This window comes from Culex pipiens, chromosome 2 (genome assembly GCF_016801865.2).
Source record: "Culex pipiens pallens isolate TS chromosome 2, TS_CPP_V2, whole genome shotgun sequence".
Taxonomy (NCBI): domain Eukaryota; kingdom Metazoa; phylum Arthropoda; class Insecta; order Diptera; family Culicidae; genus Culex; species Culex pipiens.
In genome coordinates, this window is record NC_068938.1 from 202,420,816 (window position 1) to 202,441,324 (window position 20,509).

The following is a 20,509-nucleotide window of genomic DNA, read 5'->3' on the forward strand; positions in this document are numbered from 1 at the left end:
TTCCGTGGAAGAATGGACCTTTGTTGATAACGAGATGTTCAGAGATTGAAATTTTCAACAAATTAATCTAAATTTTTGAAAAACCTTGAAAAATGAAGCTCCTAGAATTTCGTACACAATTTTCCTCAAAAAGCGACAAAAAAACCTCTCAAAATGATCCTTAATGAATTGATCTGAATTTTCAGTCCAACTTGCAATAGCTGTTCATTTAGCCCAGGCTGTTAGGTCGCCGGGCTCGCAAGCGCACAGCGTGCGTTCAAGTCTCGACCCCATCAGTTTTTTTTGCTCGTCTCCAACTTTTCCCAACACTGCTAACATCCAACTCTACATTAATGTTACAAAAGTTGAGCACTGGAACGAAGCAGGTGACCTGGAAAACGCGCTTTTCCCAGATCTCTGACACGCCGGGGCAAAATACCGAGGAATTAATCCAATTACGTTTTGTTGATTTTTGTGATTGAGGAAATTTTTGCGAGAGTGCAAACGCCGAGAGTTTGCCTCTACACTCGTCTTGTTCTGAGAGTTGGAGATGCACTTTTGCAAGGAGGCGCGTTTTGTTGGCGTTTGGCATTTGAATAAAATTCTCTTCGGGCAAATATTGACGGTTTTCTTCAATTGCGAAATGTGCATTAGCAATTGGGGAGGGAGTGAGTTCTCCTTCTCCAGTGTTATGCAATGTTTGCGACGTTCTCGAGATATTACTGAGCTTGAATTATGATATTGGTAAGAGGATGCCATTTTCACCGAATGTCGGTAGTAGTACACGAAAATGCTCTCCAAGTTTGGCCAAGCAGAAAAATGCATTTCAGGAATAGGTCGCATTACCATACACTTTCAAGTGAAATTCCGAACATGTGAGGATAGTGGGATCAATTTCATTACATTTGAAAACTAAAACTTTTAAATACTTTTTGATCACATATATTCCTAGTTCTGGATTCTCAGTTGAGCAATTCTCTCAGATTGAAAAATTGAGCAAGTTCCCCGAAAGTTCTTTTTCTTGATTTTTTTTTCATATACACTCCGTGCAAAAAGTTGAAATTTAGTGTGGCTCGTTTGAAAAAAAAAAATTAAATTAAATTTCAATGTACATCAAAGCAAAAACAAATCAACAACATGGCAATATTTACAAAACTGTGCTAGTTTCTAATGAAATTTTAAACACTTTTTTTTATAAAAATTGTGATGCCATGGATATTTGTATGGAGCGTGAACAGTTGCCACAGAATCTTGAAACGCTGAAATTTAAAACTACGGCTTTTGTTTTTTGCTCAAAATTAAAAAAAAACAGTAATAACAATGCAAGTTTAATTCTCAGGATTTTTTAATTTATAGATTCCGAAGATTTGTAATTCAAAAGTACAACTATTAAAAAACTAAAAAAATTGCAATTCCAAACTTCAAAATTATACAAAAAATATTTTTAATTTTGCGATCTATAAAACATTTTAAAATTCAGGAATTCAAAATAACTAAATTTGCATTTTTAAATTTCCTAATTTCTGAGAAAAATATTCAAAATTATAAAATTTTGAAGCGCAAAAATTAATAAAATTTCACAAATTCCAATGGTTAAATATTTCAAAGTTTTAGGAATTTGAAAATAAAAAATTTTGACATTTAAAAAATTCAAGAATTCAAAAATATAGAATTTAATTATTTCTGAAATAAATGAATTCCCTTTATTTTTTTCTAAAAATTTTCATCAATCATCTAAATTGCAATTAGGTATCAAAATTTAAAAAAAAAACTTTGGAATCCAAAAAATCAATAACACAAATAAAAAAACTTAAACAAAAAACTAAAAAGATTGAATTTAGATAATCAGAATTGAAAAAAAATAAAAAATAAATTAAAAAAAATGGATACTTATAAAATCAAACATGCAAATTTAAAAGAATTTTAAAAAGAAAATTACAAAATTTCTTAATACATGAAAAATCTATTTAAAATTCTGATTTTTTTTTATGTTCAGAAATTTCACATATTTCAAAAGATAATTATTTCAAAGATTTAGGAATCTAAAAATTAAAAATTTAAAAATTCATGAATTCAAAAATTTAGAGTTTTATTATATCTGAAACTAATAGATTCATAACATAAATATTTACGCCATTTTTCTTAAATTTTTTTTAAGCATTAAAAAAAAAACTTTTGGTGTTAGATTTTTTTTAATGTTTGTATTGTTGATTTTTTTGATTCCAAAGTTTTTTTTTATACATAATTGAAATTTTTATAATTGATGAAAATTTTAAGAAAATGGCATAAATATTTATGTTATGAATCTATTAGTTTCAGATATAATGAAACTCTGCGTGAAGTGCGGTGAGTCACACCTCTCGGAGGTGTGCGCACTGCCACGAAAGGCGGACTTGGGGGAAAACGCAGAACAAACCAAGCCGCGCGTAAAGTGCGCGAACTGCGGCGGTAACCATACCGGTAATTACCGCGGATGCGTCGCGCGCAAGTCCTACCTCGAGGAGCAGCAAAAGAGGAAGAAGAAAGCAGCAGCGTCCCACCCTCCTCAGCGAAGTACGAGTGCAGCCGTTCCTGCAGCTGGCCAGCGAACGGTTCCAGCGGACAACTCAGCGTTCCCTCCTGGCTGGGGGCGATCGTTTGCCAGCGTGGTTGCTGCCGGCAGCGGCAATGCGGCCCAGCAAGAAGTGACCGGGGAAGATCTCTTTACCCTGCCGGAGTTCTTTGCTCTCGCGGGGGAGATGATGACGCGGTTTCGGAGCTGCCGTAACAAGGCGGAGCAATTTCTAGCCCTGGGGGAATTAATGATTAAGCACATCTAAAGGATAAAAAACTGTGATCTAGTTTTAAGCTTTCTCTATTTCTATCCCCTTTTCCTAGCAAGTTTAGTAAGTTTTTTTTTCTTAATTTTTCTTACTCTTGGCAACACCTTTATTTACAAGCAATAACTGTTCCAAAATGGATTATGATGTAACACACAGCTGAAAGGAACTCCAAAACTCTGTTTTGTACCTCAAAAGAACTTATTGTATCTGATTATTCACCAATAAAACCGAATTTGAATTTGAATCTATTAGTTTCAGATATAATGAAACTCTAAATTTTTGAATTCATGAATTCAAAACTTTTGAAATATGTGAAATTTCTGAACATAAAAAAAAAATCAGAATTTTAAATAGATTTTTCATGTTTTAAGAAATTTTGTAATTTTCTTTTTAAAATTCTTTTAAATTTGCATGTTTGATTTTATAAGTATCCGGTTTTTTTAATTTTTTTTATTTTTTTTCAATTCTGATTATCTAAATTCAATCTTTTTAGTTTTTTGTTTAAGTTTTTTTATTTGTATTATTGATTTTTTGGATTCCAAAGTTTTTTTTTTAATTTTGATACCTGATTGCAATTTTGATGATTGATGAAAATTTTTAGAAAAAAAATAAATTTGATTTTTTTATAATTGATGAAAAATAAATTTAGAAAATCAGAAATTTAAAAATCCGAAATTTAAAAAAAAATGATTATTTGAATACTTTTAAAATCAAACATACAAATTTAAAAGAATTAAATTTATAAAATTTCTTTATTTCTGAAAAAAATATAAAAAATTCTGAAGTTCAGAAATTTTACAAATTCCAATAATTAAATATTTCATAATTTCAGGAATCTAAAAATGACAATTTAAAAAATTAAAAAAAATCATGAATAAAAAAAAATATAATTTCATTATTTCTGAAACTAATAAATTGATAACAAAAATATTTATGCCTTTAATTTTTTCTTAAAATTTCATCAAACATAAAAATTTAGATTAGCTTTCAAAAAAAAATAAAAACTTGGAATCAAAAAAATCAACAATACAAATAATTTAAACAAAATGTAAAACAAAAAAACTAAAATAAAAAATTTAAATCAGAAATTCAGAAATTTAAAGAATAAAAAAATCCAAAACTAAAAAAAATAATTAGGAAACTAATAAAATCGGACATGCAAATTTTGAAGAATTTCGTAATTTTAAAATTTCAGGATCTCAGAATTTTTAAATCTTAGAGATTTAGAATTTTAGTATTCTAGAATTTAGGATGTCTGGAATTTTTGATATATGTTTCATATGTATTAATTCTGAGTTTAATTTTTTTGGACTTTTGAACATATATTTTTAAAGTACCGTTTTCACAAATTTTATTGTGAAATAACTCTGTAGTTTTTTCATGATCTTAACTATGACCAAACATTATTCTTGGAAAGAAAAAGCTAATGTTTTAAAAATATTTGCGAATATCGATAAAGAAGAGAACCAAAAAATTAAACATGTTTAATGATTTATGAAAATATAAACAAGAAAAAAATGTCATGTTATGACGAAAGTTGTTAAAAATAACGTCTGAACTAGGAAAAAAACTGAAATTTTGATACCTTTGGAATCGATTTTTTTTTTTTGGAAATCCGGGAAAAATCCTGGAATTGCAAATTAAAAATTTGGTGGCCACCCTGATTTATATCAACTTATTTTATTTTTTTCTTACGTTAAGGTGAAGCTATCAATCATTTTCTAAACAAATTGATCATCACTCTCTGAAAAATTGGTCAAATTTTGACCACCTTTTACACCCACTGCTAAGCGTCTGGCGCGGAAAACCCTCACCTCAGACCATACAAAGCTTAACCATTCAAACACACTCTCACACACATCGTTCCTTCCACCTCCCTGGATGGAAACCCAAATTGAGTCACTCGTCTCGTGTTGTGTGTGAGTGTGCAAATGCAAGTCGAGTGGTGCTTTCGTGAAGGAAATGTAGGGTCCCTTTTCCTTTAAAAATGGCCAAGAAGAAGGAGGAGGTAAGTTTCCCTTAACGAGTTTCCTTCCACACGAAAGACGTCGTCTGCTTACGGTTTGTTGCTGTTGTTTGTTGGCAGACTGAAAAAGGATCAACCCTCTTTTAGAACACACACACACACAGAGGCTTACCAGGAGGAAAATTTTCAAGGGCCCATGTAACCTCAGAGGTTCGCTTATTTACGGGCCAATTAAATTAACTTTTTTCCGAGGAGGGGGGAAAATTCAATGAAAGTGCAACCACCGAAAAGCATGAGGAACGTCGGCGCCAAAAACATGCAAGCACTTTTAACCCTCAGCTTTGTTGTACTATAATTTTTGATTCTTACATTTTTTTTTTATTCATTTTCTGACTTTTGGCTTTATCACTATTTGTTGTATTTGATTAGTTTTGGATCAAAGTGGTATTCTTTTATTAATTTATGTTGATGCCCTTAAACAGTAAAGGGTTATCCAGGTTGCATGCACGACGATCTCGTTGAAACATTGGTCTAGCCGCGTCCGTTCAGGAAGACCTTCATGCCCTTTAACCACCCCCTAAACTGACCTGTTCCAAACTCATTACAAACTAATTACGGTATCCGCCGAGGCCTCCGGTTCGCCAACCAGGAAGCATCTTTTTTACACACACACACGGGAAGTACAAAAAGGATGTTTGCAGCTGCACATAACTTCGCTTGATGTGGCTGCTTCGATCGGCGGTTGGTTTGGTCAGAAAATTGCTTTCTGGCATGTGGAACGAAGGTGAATCGTGGAAATAATTAAGTTGAATTCTTAATGGTTTCATGAAGGTGATTGAAGTGAATATTTCCATGAAATTCGAAACCACCTTTAAATCTGAATAACTCTCAGAATTCAATAATTCCCCAAAAATCTTTCCACAGACGTATCCAATTATGCCACAAATAGCATTATATGCTCCATAAAGGACATTTTTCCAAACGCAAAAATGAAACCAAAATTCCACCCACAACTCCCCACCCACCCAGGCGACACGGGGAGGTCAATAAACTTCACCTTTCCGAAATATCACACCTTTTTGGACATGTCCGGCGAGAGAGAAAAAAAACCTCTCCCCTTCAACCCCGGGACTGACGGATTGTCAACGGTTCAACAAAAGGGGGAGACCCGTTTGGTCGCGTGTGATGTTCCGGTTCCCCCTCAGGGGTTCTAACTTTCTTTTAGCTTTTTGAAATTAAGAATTTTGATACAATATTTTGCAATTATAATGCTTAAGATGAAAATCACTAGATGGAGCAAATAAATTTGACAAACTTAGTTTCTGATTATTATTTTAATAATTTTCTTATTATAGAAAAATCAGTTAATTTCTGTAAAGCTAAGGAACGGTCCAGACTCGATTATCCGAAGCCTCGATTATCCGAAGGTTTGTATGGGACTTCGGATAATCGAATCACGCACCAGTTTTTTCTTATTTTTTATTTTCTTGCTTTTAACATCAAATTTGAGTTCTGGCAGCCCCATTTTAGTCAAATTTGAATGGTTGATTGCCAGTAAAAGAAAAAAAACATTTTTCAATATTTCATCATCGCCATTTTGGCCGCCATCTTGGAATAAGAAGTTCTTAATCACTTTAGAGTAGTTTAAGGGTCATACTGAAGCTCAACAATCAAAAATAAGACATCGAGAAAACATTTTTTTTCGTGTTTCTATTATCCGAAGTGAAATTTTGCCAAGGCCTTCGGATAATCGAATCTGGAATGTACATGAAAAAAGGTAAATACAAAATATTAAACTTGAGAATATCTTTCATGAATTTTAAAAACATGATATCTAGCTTCTAAACCGAAGAAAGATAAAAATTTGGTGGGAATTTTTTTTTTCAAGTTTTCGAAAAAAAAGTTCAAATGTCAAATGAGTCATGTAATTTTACGGTAAATTTAATGTACCTTTTTAATTTGCAATAACCCAGAAGTCTACATTCAGAACAAAACAAATCATACTAAAATAAAAACATACATTTTGATGTAAAAATAGTACTAGAATTTATACTATATTTAAGTGGGAATTTGACAGATTTTGTTTTGAGAAAAAATGCAATTTTACTTCTGAAAATGTGTAAATTTTCAACTTTTTATGAATGGCACAATAAAAAAAAAGTCATGGTAATTTTACATCTGGGAATGAGTAATTATCAAACTCAGAAAAAAATTATTATTTTACCTCTAAAAATATGTAAATTTACCTCTTTTCCAGTGTAATTCCACTTTTTCAGACTGAAGTGAGGTAATATTACATCATAAAAGAGGTTATGTTAAGACTTCAAATTTTATACTTTCCAAATTTACGCACTTTTTTACTGTTTAAATTCACTTATTCCAAATCATCGAGGTTAAATAACATCTAAAAATAGGTTAGGCCGATGCAAATTTTTTTTTAAGTTTTTGTCCCTCGGCTCTTACCGGGGTCGAGGATTTTGTTTTAAAATGCATTATACACTAGTTTGAAAAAAAATAATATTTGAGAAAAATGAATAATTTAGCGAAAAAAAAACTTTTCGCGGTCAAAAATTCTAAAGATTTTTTATAAAACTAAACATGATGAAATGAATGCATTTTAAGTTGATTTCAGTTGATTTCCTTAGAATTTCCATTTGAATTTCGAAGTTTTTTGTACCCTTTTTTTCGGGCCGGTTTTGAAGGGGGGTGTGACAAAAACGTTTGAAAATATTTGTACCAGTCTTATATTACAAAAAAAAAATCACCCACGAAATTCATCTTCATTACTTTGTGGTCTAACACAGAAAAAAAAAGTAGAATTTTGGAAGGTAGAAAATTTGGTTGGTTGAAGTAATATTCTTTTTTGAGTAATTTTACATAGAAAATGTGTTACATTGTGAACCTGATGAAAATTCACCTAAAACTGATGATTTATTTTTCAAACTTTTGTAGGAAATAATGTTGAACATGAATCATGTCCTGATTGCACATTACTTTATTAAAATAAAATAAAAAATGTGCTTACAATCGGCTAAATTGTTGAAAATGTAGGTTGATTAGGAGAACTCCTGCATCATAAAACAAACCGATTTTCCTTCCGAACTGGCAAGCCCAATGAATTCCAGTTATTATTCGGGAAAACACCATACCCCTTCTCACTCCCTCTGCTTCCCCACTGCCAGATTGGCAGGGGAATTCCCGAAATAAACAATTCCCCCACGAAGAATTTCCCTTCGGCCTGCACGTGCCGCCCCGCACAGCTCCCCTTCGCAGGACAATTTCCACTCATTTTTTTTTTTTTTTTTTTGCGGGGTGATTTAAGAAACGAGAAGAATTCCTCGAAACAGGACATCTAGTTTGTTTTATTTCGACTCTGTCAAAAGGAGAAGCAAAAGTGTTGAAATTTTGTCAAATTTAGACTTTTCATGGTAAGAAGTAAGAAAGCCCAATTCTAACTGCTAGGTGATTTTCCGGGAAAGCCTCAAACGATAAGGTCGCCAAACGAAAAAAAGGGAGGAATTTATGGCCACTGAAGCGCATTCTGGCAAATAGGAAGGAAATTTGTCAAATAAAGAGGTACCAGACAGCAATTGAAGCTTGATGAAAATCGATACAATTTGCTTTTGTTTTACGGCCCCTCTCCCTCTGGAGGGGGCTTTGCACGAGACATTCGTCTAATTTGACGACAAATAAATGTTTTATTGTTAAATTTTCGTCACGTGGCGAAGCAGTTTCGGGCAATTTTAGGAGACTTTTTTTTTAATTTGATGGTTTATTTTGAATAATCATACTTATTTTTTCCAATAATTATTTTTTTGTTTTTAAAGATTATTTTTCTCTAAATTTCGAAGTCATTTCGATGCCCTCATCACATTGAGGTGCGAAAATTGCTTCTCTTGAAGTTCTTCACAGGAATCTCCCTGGATGTCATATTGCCTCCCCGGGGGCTATTTGACAGGACGCGCGCGCGACACTGACTTCGACATCCATTTCCAGGCAGCCAAGCAGGCCTTGACTTGCGCCCCACCAAAAAGCAATCATCGCAGCAACCTTGCTCTGGATTTGCAACAGTGGCAGCAGCAGTCCAGGAGAAGGTTATTGAAGCCCTTGGGGATATTAGTTTAGTGAGGAGCACTAGATTGCCTCCTGGAACACGTGTGGCCCCACTGTTGGATCGTGACTGGGGCACGTGGTCGCTGAGTTGGGAATAGTTAAAAATAGAAGTGAATTGATGGCAACTAGACTGACCACTGTGGTGATTTTATTTATGTACAGTTTAGCTTTTTTTTTTAAATAAAAAATAAATTGTCTGCATTTTTTATGTTTTTTTTTTTTTAAAGATGAACTTTCTATTTACTAATGCACAAATTTCTGTGTCGATCCTTTGACCCAATTGCAATCACTCTTTCTGTTTGTTTAGTCCAGTCCCAACTATCGACTGGCTGTTTGCGATTCGTGTAAACAACAATTACCGTCCTGAATGCTACTAACTAAGGCAAGTCGTTGTAGAGTTTAGTGTATCAAGGCTAGATTGCCCATAAAAAAACGAGTTAACTGCTGCATGTTTACTTGGAGTTTTCCGTGGACACGTGTGAGTTCGGAAGTATTTTTCCCTTAATTCGAGCAGGGGTAAAAACATACGGAAAATTGACGACGATGGGTTTTACCGTTTTTACGGCACCAGTAGAGCGTCATTAAATACCTGTTCTACCACCCACCCATCCCAAAAGATGGACGAGCGATTCCGTGTTCTGGGGGCATATATTTTCCACCCCTCACGGGGCTGAGCGTAATAACTGGAACCGAATGGGCGCACTTTTTTGCCCAGGTGTATTTATGTGGTCGTAACGTAATGAATGGAGATGTTGGTTTTCTTTTTCTACTAGTTTTTCGTCCATGGATTGAGGAAAGAACATTAAATGCACGTTTAATGGGATCAAATAATTGCTGATTGATGCAGGAAACTTGAAATCAAAACAACACACTTTTCGTGGATGAATAGTTCTGTGAGATTTCAACAACAAATTTGAATGAAGCTGATTTGTTGGAATTCATTAAAAATTGCAAAATATTTAACAGCAACTATATTTGACCCGTTTTCTTTTGAATTCAATTCGATTTTTTTTAACCCTCTACTGCCCAAATTTTATTTTGAAATTTTTTATTTTTCCCGTGTTCAGGAGGTCATTTTGAGCAACTTTTATTCTACGAAAAACTTTACTTCTCTTGTTTTATGTTTTTCTTGTTTTATTTTTAGTATTTTAAATTGCATTTATCTTGTTTAGTTTATGTTTGTTTTTGGTAGTATTTGGCCTATTTTACCACCTAATATTATTACATTTTGCCTATCTAATTTTTTCACGTTTTTACAGTCACTTTTTCATTTTTTTTTTGTGTGTTTTTCACATTTTGAGCTATAGAATGGCACCATCATCATTTAAATTGCAAAAAAAATCGTAGAGGCATAGTCTGGGACACTACAAAAATTACTGCATACTTCTTTTTACTGCAAATATTGGAAATGTTAGTAAAAAACACAGCCAAAGTTGACCACTAAAAAAATGACATTTTTAAAAACATTGACAAAGTCACATAAAACAAGTTAAACTTCCAACCCTGAAATTTTCTAAAATTTTAAGAGTTCTTCTTTCCAATGCTCTTTAAAGATCAAAAATCGGTTGGAAAATTGATTTTTGGCGATGTTTTAGATCGAAGCCCGTCTAAAGGCGGGGTTAGGTTATAGATGGTTAAAGTTGAAATGTAATATTTGTATGAGTGTTTAAATTTGTCCGTACTCTGACTGTACAGTTTTCGATTTGCTCAAATCCACACTTGTTAGCAACGAAATAACGATAAGCAAACTACATTGTTAGCAAAATAAAAATAAAAAATTATGTATTAAATTTCAATTCGGTTTTATTGGTGAATAATCAAGAAACAATAAGTTCTTTTGAGGTAAATAAAAGAGTTTTGGAGTTCCTTTCAGCTGTGTGTTTCTTCATAATCCATTTTAGAACAATTATTGCTAGTAAATTAAATTGTTGCCAGTGAGAAAAATAAAAAATAAACTTACTTTAATTGAAAGGGAAAGGGAATCGAAATAGAGAAAGCTTAAAACTAGATCACGGTTTAAGTATCAAATAAAGTTTTCTTTTTTCAACTTTCTGGAATGAAACAATAACATATGTTTTAAAATTTAAATGGATTTTTTTCCAAACTTTTTCGAAATACTTAAATTTCCATTTGCTTAATTTTATTTCACCTATTTTCTGATTGTACTTTAAGTGAATCTGTTATTTGAAGTCAGATTGGAAATATTTTGTATCTTGAACAACTGTTTACTTTTTCAGTAACTTTCCGATGCACAAATAACATTTTTTTGTGGTTACTTTAAGCAGAGGAAGAGTACCGTGAAACTTCAATATTTTATAACTGGCCTGACACGACATTTTTTTTTTGCCCTCAAAAATCCCCAGCATTTCTTATAAAGAACAATATTTATCCTCGAAGATCCAACAAAACATTTTTTGATCTAAAATTTTGCCAGAAAATTATTATAAAAAAATTTGTGAATCTTCAAAAAGCATTTCAAAAAACTGTTAAATTTGTTTAATGTAACTTTGCCAATGTTTGAACAAATATATTTTTCCTTGGTTCAACTTTATCCGAATTTCAACTAATTTCCTCTACTATTCTGTCAAAATAAGTATAAAGGTATTTCGGTTATGTCCATGATTATGTTATGAAACACTGTGTAGCGATTAAAATTCTAATGGTTAATGTTAAAATTTTAAAAATGGGAAAACCCTTAAAAAAATAATCCAAATGGACATGAAAATAATGATACATTGCAAAACGGCAACAGATGATCCTGGGAGTTTGTAAAATAGGCCTAAAACTGCTAAAAAAAAAACAAAAACTTAACAGGATAAATGCAGATGAAAATACTAAAAATTAAAAAAGATGCTGAGAATTACCTCCTGAAAAGGGAAAAATATCGAATGAAATTTGTAAATTTAATTGTATTCTAGATTTTTGCAAATTATTTCGCGGTTTATAAATTTGTATTTGATTTTATTTTTATAAAACATTGTCCATACATTCCCTATGTCAAAAGAAGTAATTTTGTATCATAAGTTTTTCCACACAAGTCTCCATACAATTTTGCCAGCTGGTAGTACAAAATGGGCACATAAATATATAAAAATCAGAGTCAATAAAATAATTTCAAAATTTCAAAAAATGGGTCTTAACATAAAATTATGAAGATTATCGATTTATAGATCGTTGTAAAAGTTATGCCGGATTTTTTTTAATTTTTATTTATTTTAAATTTTAAATTTTGTTGAAAAGTTAAAAGTAGCTGATTTAAAATGGTACATATTGTCATAAAAATTGTAAAGTACTTTTCGATTGCAAATTCGATTTTGCTTAAAAAAATGATTTTAAATATTTTTATTAATCCAGATTTTTGATATTTTTATAAACAAAACGCTGTTTAAAAAATCATATCTCCTTAACCAGATTTTTCACTATCACGCACTATGGTTTTAAAAAAATATTTTTTAGTACCCTAGAAAATCAAAAAAATCTAAAATAAAAAAAACATTATGGAAATTCAACTTTAGTCATAAAAAGCAAAACAAAAAAAATAATTTTAATTTTAATTAAAATCTATATTTTCCAAAAAGTCATGAAGTCTGATCATTAACCTACAACTTTGCCGAAGATATCAAATCGATCAGATAATCCCTTCTCAAGAGCAGAATTTCTTTTGACATAGGGAATGCATGGAAAAGTTTCATCAAAATAAAAAAATCCAAAGAAAAGTCGTTTTGAAAAATCGTAGAAAATTAATCAAGTAAAGTTTTTCTTAAACCATACTTTCCGTCATCGGAAAAGGTCAGAAATTTTATGTAAAATGAATGAATGATCGAATACATGAAATCCTCGTTAAAAATCATAATTAAAAAGACACTTTTATTGATATTTTCATCCTTGAAACAAAATATTTATAAAAAAAAGAATAAAAAAATTAGACTGGTGTTTTAAATATATATAATACCAATTTACGAATATTTGAATAATTTCCATGCGCTTTGTTTGCAAAACTGTCAAAATTGTATGGCTTTTATAAGTCAACTACTGATGCAAATGGTTTTTTTTTTATCATTTCAAACATCAAATGCATAAAAAAAACTTTCTTGTAAAATTGATTGTCTTATTACGAAAACAAAAAAGCAATTCCTAGGAGATGAAAGAACGTTGGTAAAAGTTTTAATCATAATTGTAAATTCTTTAAACAAGATCAAGTTTGATTTAAATCAGTCGAGTGACTCCTGTTACGAGAAAACTCTATTCTGGTCTACCATTATCACTGAAAGCTCTTGTTTTCCAAAACAACTTTCCCAAGCTCAAAATCCCTTCGAATTAAACCGTTCAACTCTAAACGTATTCATAGCACCACCGCCGTTAAAGTATTCCAATTTGAATAATTCCAAAGTTAACAACCTTTCAAGCTTCAAGCTGCAAAGCCATCCGGAAAAACTTTGCAAAAGCACAGCGCCAAAAAGGACCAACTTAATCGAACAATGTTATTTTTTGTCCGATTACGTAAACACACACACCAACAACAAAAAAGCCAAAAAAGAAGAAGTTGTTTGCATTTTAACCAGTCGAAAGTCCGGGTGCATGTCATGTGCCGGAAGTTGTGCAGGTAAGTTGCGAAAAAGTTGCTTGCTCGGACAAAGGTGGCTCTTCACCGGTCAGACTTGAGTGGGGAAAAGGGAAAAGTTTTTCTTTTTCCCTACCCCTTCTGGTTGGATTGGGAAATTTATTAATATACATTGAAACGAACAGAAAGGAGTGGAGCCCAGTTGTCGGAGTTGAAAGTTTTCAATTAGCAGTATTTGTTTCGGAGCTTGGGAGGCTGAGTGGGGAAGTTTTGAGGAAAAGTTTATGAAAACTGACAGTTTTCTTTGTCGCTGATCAATAGTGACGGGCGATTGGGGAGACGACCTTTTCCATTTTTGTTTTTGATTGAGCTCTTTGAAATCATGGAAACCCAAATAAAAAATTATGCATTTTTCCTTAGAAACTCCATTTAAAAATTCCCTAAAAAAAATTCTAGCATTTTTTTAAAGGGTTGGAAACAGTAACTCCTATTTTTTTTATTGTAAATTGTTGAAAAACTCAGTTATTGATAAAGCTCATCTTAGCTATTTTATTGCTTATTTTTGTACATTTATCATAAATTTTATTTCTTGATTTTTTAGTGTAGATTGTCTTAATTTCTTTTTCAAACTATTAAATCACCTTTTAAACTCCTTTCCAAAAATATTTCCCTCACAAAGGGAACACTTGACAAGTTTTCCACCACCATCTTTTCCCAAAAAACTAATTATAGATTACAATAGCACGCCAAAAGCTGGTGCTAAACTTAAGCCAAACACCTTGAAAGCTCCATTGTCAGTCCGAACCAGATTTTCCACCAAGGCGACAAGGGCCTTGGCGAAGGTATTAAAACTTTTCCCCGAGTATTCCGGCCCACGGTGGACAAATTTATGCCACGTGACCGGACCGGAAGTGAACGGCGAACGGGTTTGAGGTTAAGTGTTGTTTTAGTTGTTTTCTCTCTCTTTTTCACTAGACGATTTTGCGGTTGGTGTGAATTGAAAGGGAACGCGATGAACAAAAGCTTAATTTTGAGACGTTTTTTTTGCACGCAAAACTAATTTTGTTAGGGCGATACGAAAAAAACATCTTCGAAAATTTTAACAAAAAAGCGCCTAAAAGTAGACAACAAACGCCTAAATGTATACCCTAATACAAAATTGAACCGTTAGGTCACCCTAAGATTTAACGGAGCCCTCCGTCGAGGGTGGTTGAAAGGAAAAACCGTGCCGAAAGCCATAAATAAACTTGTTTGATTAACATTCGCGTGTGCTTATCACACTTTTGGCCGGAGGAGCAAGTCGGAAGTCAGAAGGCGCTTGAGGCCGCTGCTGGCCAACGGAAAAACGGGAAGAACTTTTATGATTTATTTCGCCGCCGGCGTTGGTTCGGAATAATTTCCGAGACTGACTTGCACTTGAGCGCAAGAAACACTTGCTCGGACAAGATAGTGGATAGTTTTGAGTTGTTTTTTGTGCTGTATATCTTGAACATGGCTTTATGAATTACTCGAGAACTAATTCATCTTTTTTTTTTGTTTTTTTTTCTCCCTCTCTAGGTGGACAACTCACCCTGCGTGCTAGAAATCCTGGACACTGCCGGAACGGAACAGTTTGCGTCGATGCGGGATCTGTACATTAAGAACGGGCACGGCTTCATCGTCATGTACTCGTTAACGAATCACCAGACATTTCAGGTAAGTTAGAACGGGAAATTAAAGAAGCTAGTTTGGGTTTTAAGAGTATTGTGTATATAATTTAGTAAAAATTGATATAATCAATTGAATTAAAGATTTTTATAGAAATATTTTAAATTTTTGAAGAAATGCAATGTTTTTTATTCATTTGTAAAGATTGATTTCTATAAGCATTTTTGTTTTAACCAATTTAAAAAAAAAAAAAAATTATAACAAGCCATAATCTCAACATTTGAATGAAAAAGTGTTTTTAAATGAATTTTAAACTAGTTCAGTTTTTTTGCAATCATTACTTTTCAAAAAATGTAAGATTTGAGGAAAATAAAAATTATAACTAAAAAAAATCTTTTAATGGTACTGCACATCGAAAATTTTCAAAAATTCAAAGATTTTTGAACAAACCCAAACATGTTGAAAATAATTCTAAACGCAGGGGAATGCATTGTAAACTGATTGCAGATGATTTCATTTGAATATAAATTGAAATTTTGAAGTTTAAAATAAATGTTTTGCCTTCTGATTTTTCGGGTCGATTGTGAAGGGGGGGGTGATGTGATTATAACCAACATCAGTGGCGTGTAGGCAACTTTTTTTTCGCAACTTTTTGTAAATATGACATTGAATTTTCAAGCTTCCTGAGGCCTGTACAAAATACTGTTGATACTTCTTTGAGCATACGGGAGGCACCCACAAATTCTCAGCCAGTTTAAAAAAAATCAAAAAGAATCGGATGGCCGAAATCTCAGAAAATCGTTCATGTGAAAGAACACGATAAATCTTGCAGGTTTCCTGATTACAGGTTTATTTTTCGACAAAATTTATTCGTTGACGATATTAATTACGAAAATTAAAAAGGATTAAATTTTTAAGCTCAATTTTCTCCTTATTTTGTAACAACTCTTACAACATCTCATTGTCTGCCTGTGTGGATCAATCGGACCGCGCGCTGGACTCACAATCCAGAGGTCGCTAGTTCAAATCCCGAGGCGGACGCAAAAAAAAAAAATTCTAAGTGTAAATATAGGTATTCGGTGCCCTCTCCCCGTGCCATACCTTCACACTTAGGAGACCCGGGAGGCGGAGTCTTGTCGCAAAAAGAACGATACACATCTGTGGATCCGTTGACGAAACCGCAAGGTATAAGAGGGCCACATTATAAGGTGTTACGTCGATTCCGTTTTTTTTTTTTTCTTACAACATCTCAATGTCTCGATGTCTCTTGACACCAGCGATGGAAGAATCTTCATCAAAAGAAAATTTTCTGACTCTCATCAAGAGAAAAAACCGGAAGGCAACATGGCTCTTCTATCTCGCGCACGGCAGATCGGTAAAAGAAATCTCAAAAAATCATCATATTGGTAATTCGGCGGAACATCCAATTTCACTACCGTCATCAGGGGTGACATTAGGTCTGGGGGGTGAGATTGAGGCATACCAAAATGCTGAAATTTGTATGACCCAATCTCACCCCTTTAGACCCAATGTCACCCCTGATGACGGTACTACACTTGCAGGTGATACTTTTCACGTCGAAAAATCACTTTTTGTAACTGGACAATGTGTGTAAATAAACTGAAATAAATTAATTTAAATGGTGCAAAGAGATTCACAAAAATCTTTAACTGATTGATTTTCTCCGCGAAGTTCGGGAACGAATTTCTTTTGCGAGTTTCGCCTCTTCTCTCTTTCGCGAGTAAACCAAGTTCGCAAGCGAAAAAGTTTTTTTTTGCTGTCATTGCTTCCCAGCTTGACAGTGTTGCCAGATTAAGGCCATTACAAACTTTTATGTTTTTGTCATACATTGCATTATGGTTATTTTTGTATTGGGTAATTCTCTATCAGCTCACACGAAATCGGGAAAAGTTGCCCCGACCCCTCTTCGATTTGCGTGAAACTTTGTCCTAAGGGGTAACTTTTGTCCCTGATCATGAATCCGAGGTCCGTTTTTGATACCTCGTGACGGAAGGGCGGAACGACCCCTTCAATTTTTGAACATGCGAAAAAAGAGTTGTTTTTCAATAATTTTCAGCCTGAAACGGTGATGATATAGAAATTTGGTGCCAAAAGGACTTTAATGTAAAATTAGACGCCCTATTTGCTAGCGTTCTTAGAATTCCGAAAAAAGGCCCCCCCTTCAAAATTGGTCTGAAAAATCAGGGGCAAAAAAAATATTTTTCCAAAAAACTGCAAAATTTCCATGAAAAAGTCTAATCAAATGAAAACAATCTAAAATGCATTTTTCTGCATTCATAATCATATTGAGCATGTTTGGGCTTGTTTAAAAATGTTTTGAATTTTCATGAAATTCTAATGTACAGCACCGCAAAAATTTTATTTTTCGCAAAAAATATTTTTTTTGTGAATACTTAGATATTTTGGAAACTAATGATGGCAAAACAACTGGACAGGTGTATAATGCATTTTAAAACACCTTTTTCATTAAAATGTTGAAACCATGGCTCGTAATTTCAATTTTAATACTTTTTTATTTTTTGCCCCCCCCCCCCTCGACTTTGGTCAGAGTCGAGGGACATAAACTTCGAAAAATATTTGCAACGGCCTTAAAAAGTTTTAAAAACTCTGCCATTTTCCGTTACTCAACTGTAAATTTTTTTGGAACATGTCATTTTATGGGAAATTTAATGTACTTTTTGAATCTACATTGACCCAGAAGAGTCATCTTTGCCTTCCTCACCTCACTGAGGCAAGGCTATAAAATCACTCGAAAATTGAACGTCTTAAATATACTTTCTAGATATACCTTCACGTATACATATCGACTCAGAATCAAATTCTGAACAAATGTCTGTGGGGATGTGTGTAGACATGATTTTTTTCCACACGATTTTCTCAGAACTGGCTGAACCGATTTTGGCCGGGTCAGCCTTATTCGATTCGTTTGGGGTCCCATAAGACCCTATTAAAATTTATTCTGTTTAGTAAAGTATTTAAAAAGTTATGCTAAGAAAAAGATTTTTGTATCTACAACAAAGGGTGATTTTTTGCATAACCTCAAAAGGCCGGGTCGTTTTGTTTACGTGCTTGAGTCGCGCCAGATGCGAAACGCCCGGTTGGCATATTGCTTCAAATGGGAGTCTGCATGTTTTCTAGGAAAGTCTGTATCAGGTATATATTTTTTTCATAAACTTATTTTCATTATTACTTTGTAAATGTGAGGAAGGCACCAACCACCTAATGGTGGATTATGAAACGTTTTTCATTTAGAACAAAAAATTTCATTTTAAAATTTCGTGTTTTTTCTAACTTTGCAGGATTATTTTGGGAGTTTTTTTTTATATTCTGAGTTAGAAACGATTTTAAGCTCAACATTTTGCCATGCACAAAGCGAACTGTCAAACTTTCTGGGCGTTTTTCTCGAAACACCGAGTTAATTTACGGGTGCCATGATATCTCGAGATGGGATGGACCAAATTGGCTAAAAATCGGGGTGAATACGCTCAAGACATATTCCGTATGCATGACGAAGCCCGATTTTGAAATTTTGCTTTTTTAAAAAAAATACAAAAATCAAAAACAGACGATTTTTTATATGAAAAACACAAAAATATTTTTATCTTTTTTTAAAATAAGTTTTTTGAAAATCGGCCTTCGTCATGCACACCGGACCGGTTTAACGAGTCTTCACCAAAATGTTGAGCCAATTTGGTCAAGGCAGTGTAACGATGTCGTGGCATCCATTTTTTGAAACTGCTAACTGAAGCTATGTCTCTGCAATGATATAACCTTCAAATTTGTTTTGATAACAGATCAAAATAAATATTGTAATGCCCTGAAAACAGATTTTGAATAAAATTAAATGTGTGCTCACACCAACCTCTGACTTTTTTTGTCGATTTACATGTATGTGATGTATGTAACCCCTTAAATTGGCTTGAATTTTGAAATTAAGGTTTTTTTTGTTTTCGATTCTTTTAAGACAGCTAAGCTAAAATTAAGGATAATTTGGGAAAAAAACTAAGGGAGATCGAAGAAGTTAGTTCAAATGGTTATGCAAATTTCAATGAAGTGCTCATAATTTTAACAGTTTCGCCTGTTTTATGCATTGATAAATTTATTTGAATGTTACAATTTTTTGTATCAATTAGGAAATGAATTTGACTACTCTGAAAATATTACTTGAAATTGCCCTCAAGAATATTTAATACAAAATTAAGCAAACGTATAACGAATGGTTAAAACAAACAAACAATCAAAATTTTCCCGCTCTAAAACTACAGCAAAATATAGGTTTCAATTTCACAAGAAACATTGTTTAATATTCTCTGAAGAATTAATAATTGATGAGTCTTGTCTTTGTAAATAGTACATATTAGTCACAGAACAGATTTTTTTTTTCATTTTTCACTCATTATGCTGATCACTTTCAGAGAGTTAAGGAAAGTTTGTGTAAAGGTAAAAACTTGATCATTTTGTAGTATCCATTTATTTCAATGGACCTAAATTATCTATAATTTCAGTTCGAACTCCCCTTTTATGTAAAGAATAAACCTGTTTTTAAAAGTTATCTGAGCTACCAAGCCTCGCCCAGTCACAACACTAATGAAGTGAACAGAGTTCTTCACTGGTCACCAAGAGAGAGTCAGTCAGAGCGCAGCAAAGTAGCAGGTCCCTCCTGGTGTGGTCGTCATCGCCGCCGCCGACGTCCGGCCGGAAATGGCTCATTTGAAAATGAAGGAGAAGAGAGGGAAAAAAGAGAACCAAACACAAAGTGGCACACGCAAGTGCATAAAATTGGTGATGATTAACCGCGCCTTGCGTCGAGGACTGGATGAGTTAAACCAGAGGCAGCACTGGCAGAGCTGAGGGATTTGCGGATTATGCAACAGACTTGGGTTGCACATCGTGGACATCGCCGCGGCTTATCTACGCAGTCTCTGAATGACGATCAAAGTAGACGCGTTGATAGGTTGTGGGGAGGCTGTAAAGTTGGCTAGTTTTTATGACGGTCTTCTACAAGGTTTTTTGATATAACCACAATTAGCAGTAGTGTACCGAAGAGTCTCGTAAAGGTGGTCCCTTTAACTGGCTTTGAAGTTTCAAATTAAAATGTTGGAACGACTGTTTGTGCGCCAGTAGGCAGGTTTATTGCTATTTTTAACTATCTTGTGATGACATTGGTTGAATAAGATAAAACATTATTTGAAGGTTACCGAAATGCATAAAATAAAAGTATGAAACGTTCTCAAAGCATTCTTACATGGTTTAAAACTAACGTCTTATCAATTATAAATAACAATTTTCGTATCCAAAAATCCATCAAAAAGTAAATTGATTCCAATTCTGCAATGATTTTTTTTATCTAAATAAAGTTTAAAACAAGGAAGATCAATTGGTGCTTGTTGCTAATAGGGA

The 20,509-nt window shown here is 33.2% G+C and overlaps 1 protein-coding gene across 2 annotated transcripts in view; it reads left to right on the top strand.

Moving 5' to 3' along the window:
• Positions 1 to 20,509, top strand: part of LOC120418136 (ras-related protein Rap-2a) — a 229,810-nt gene that overhangs the window by 196,539 nt on the left and 12,762 nt on the right. For both annotated transcript variants that reach the window (XM_039580426.2, XM_039580423.2), the window contains exon 3: positions 14,999 to 15,136. In XM_039580426.2, the coding sequence (XP_039436360.1) occupies positions 14,999 to 15,136 (138 nt within the window). The remainder of the gene's footprint in view (positions 1 to 14,998; positions 15,137 to 20,509) is intronic.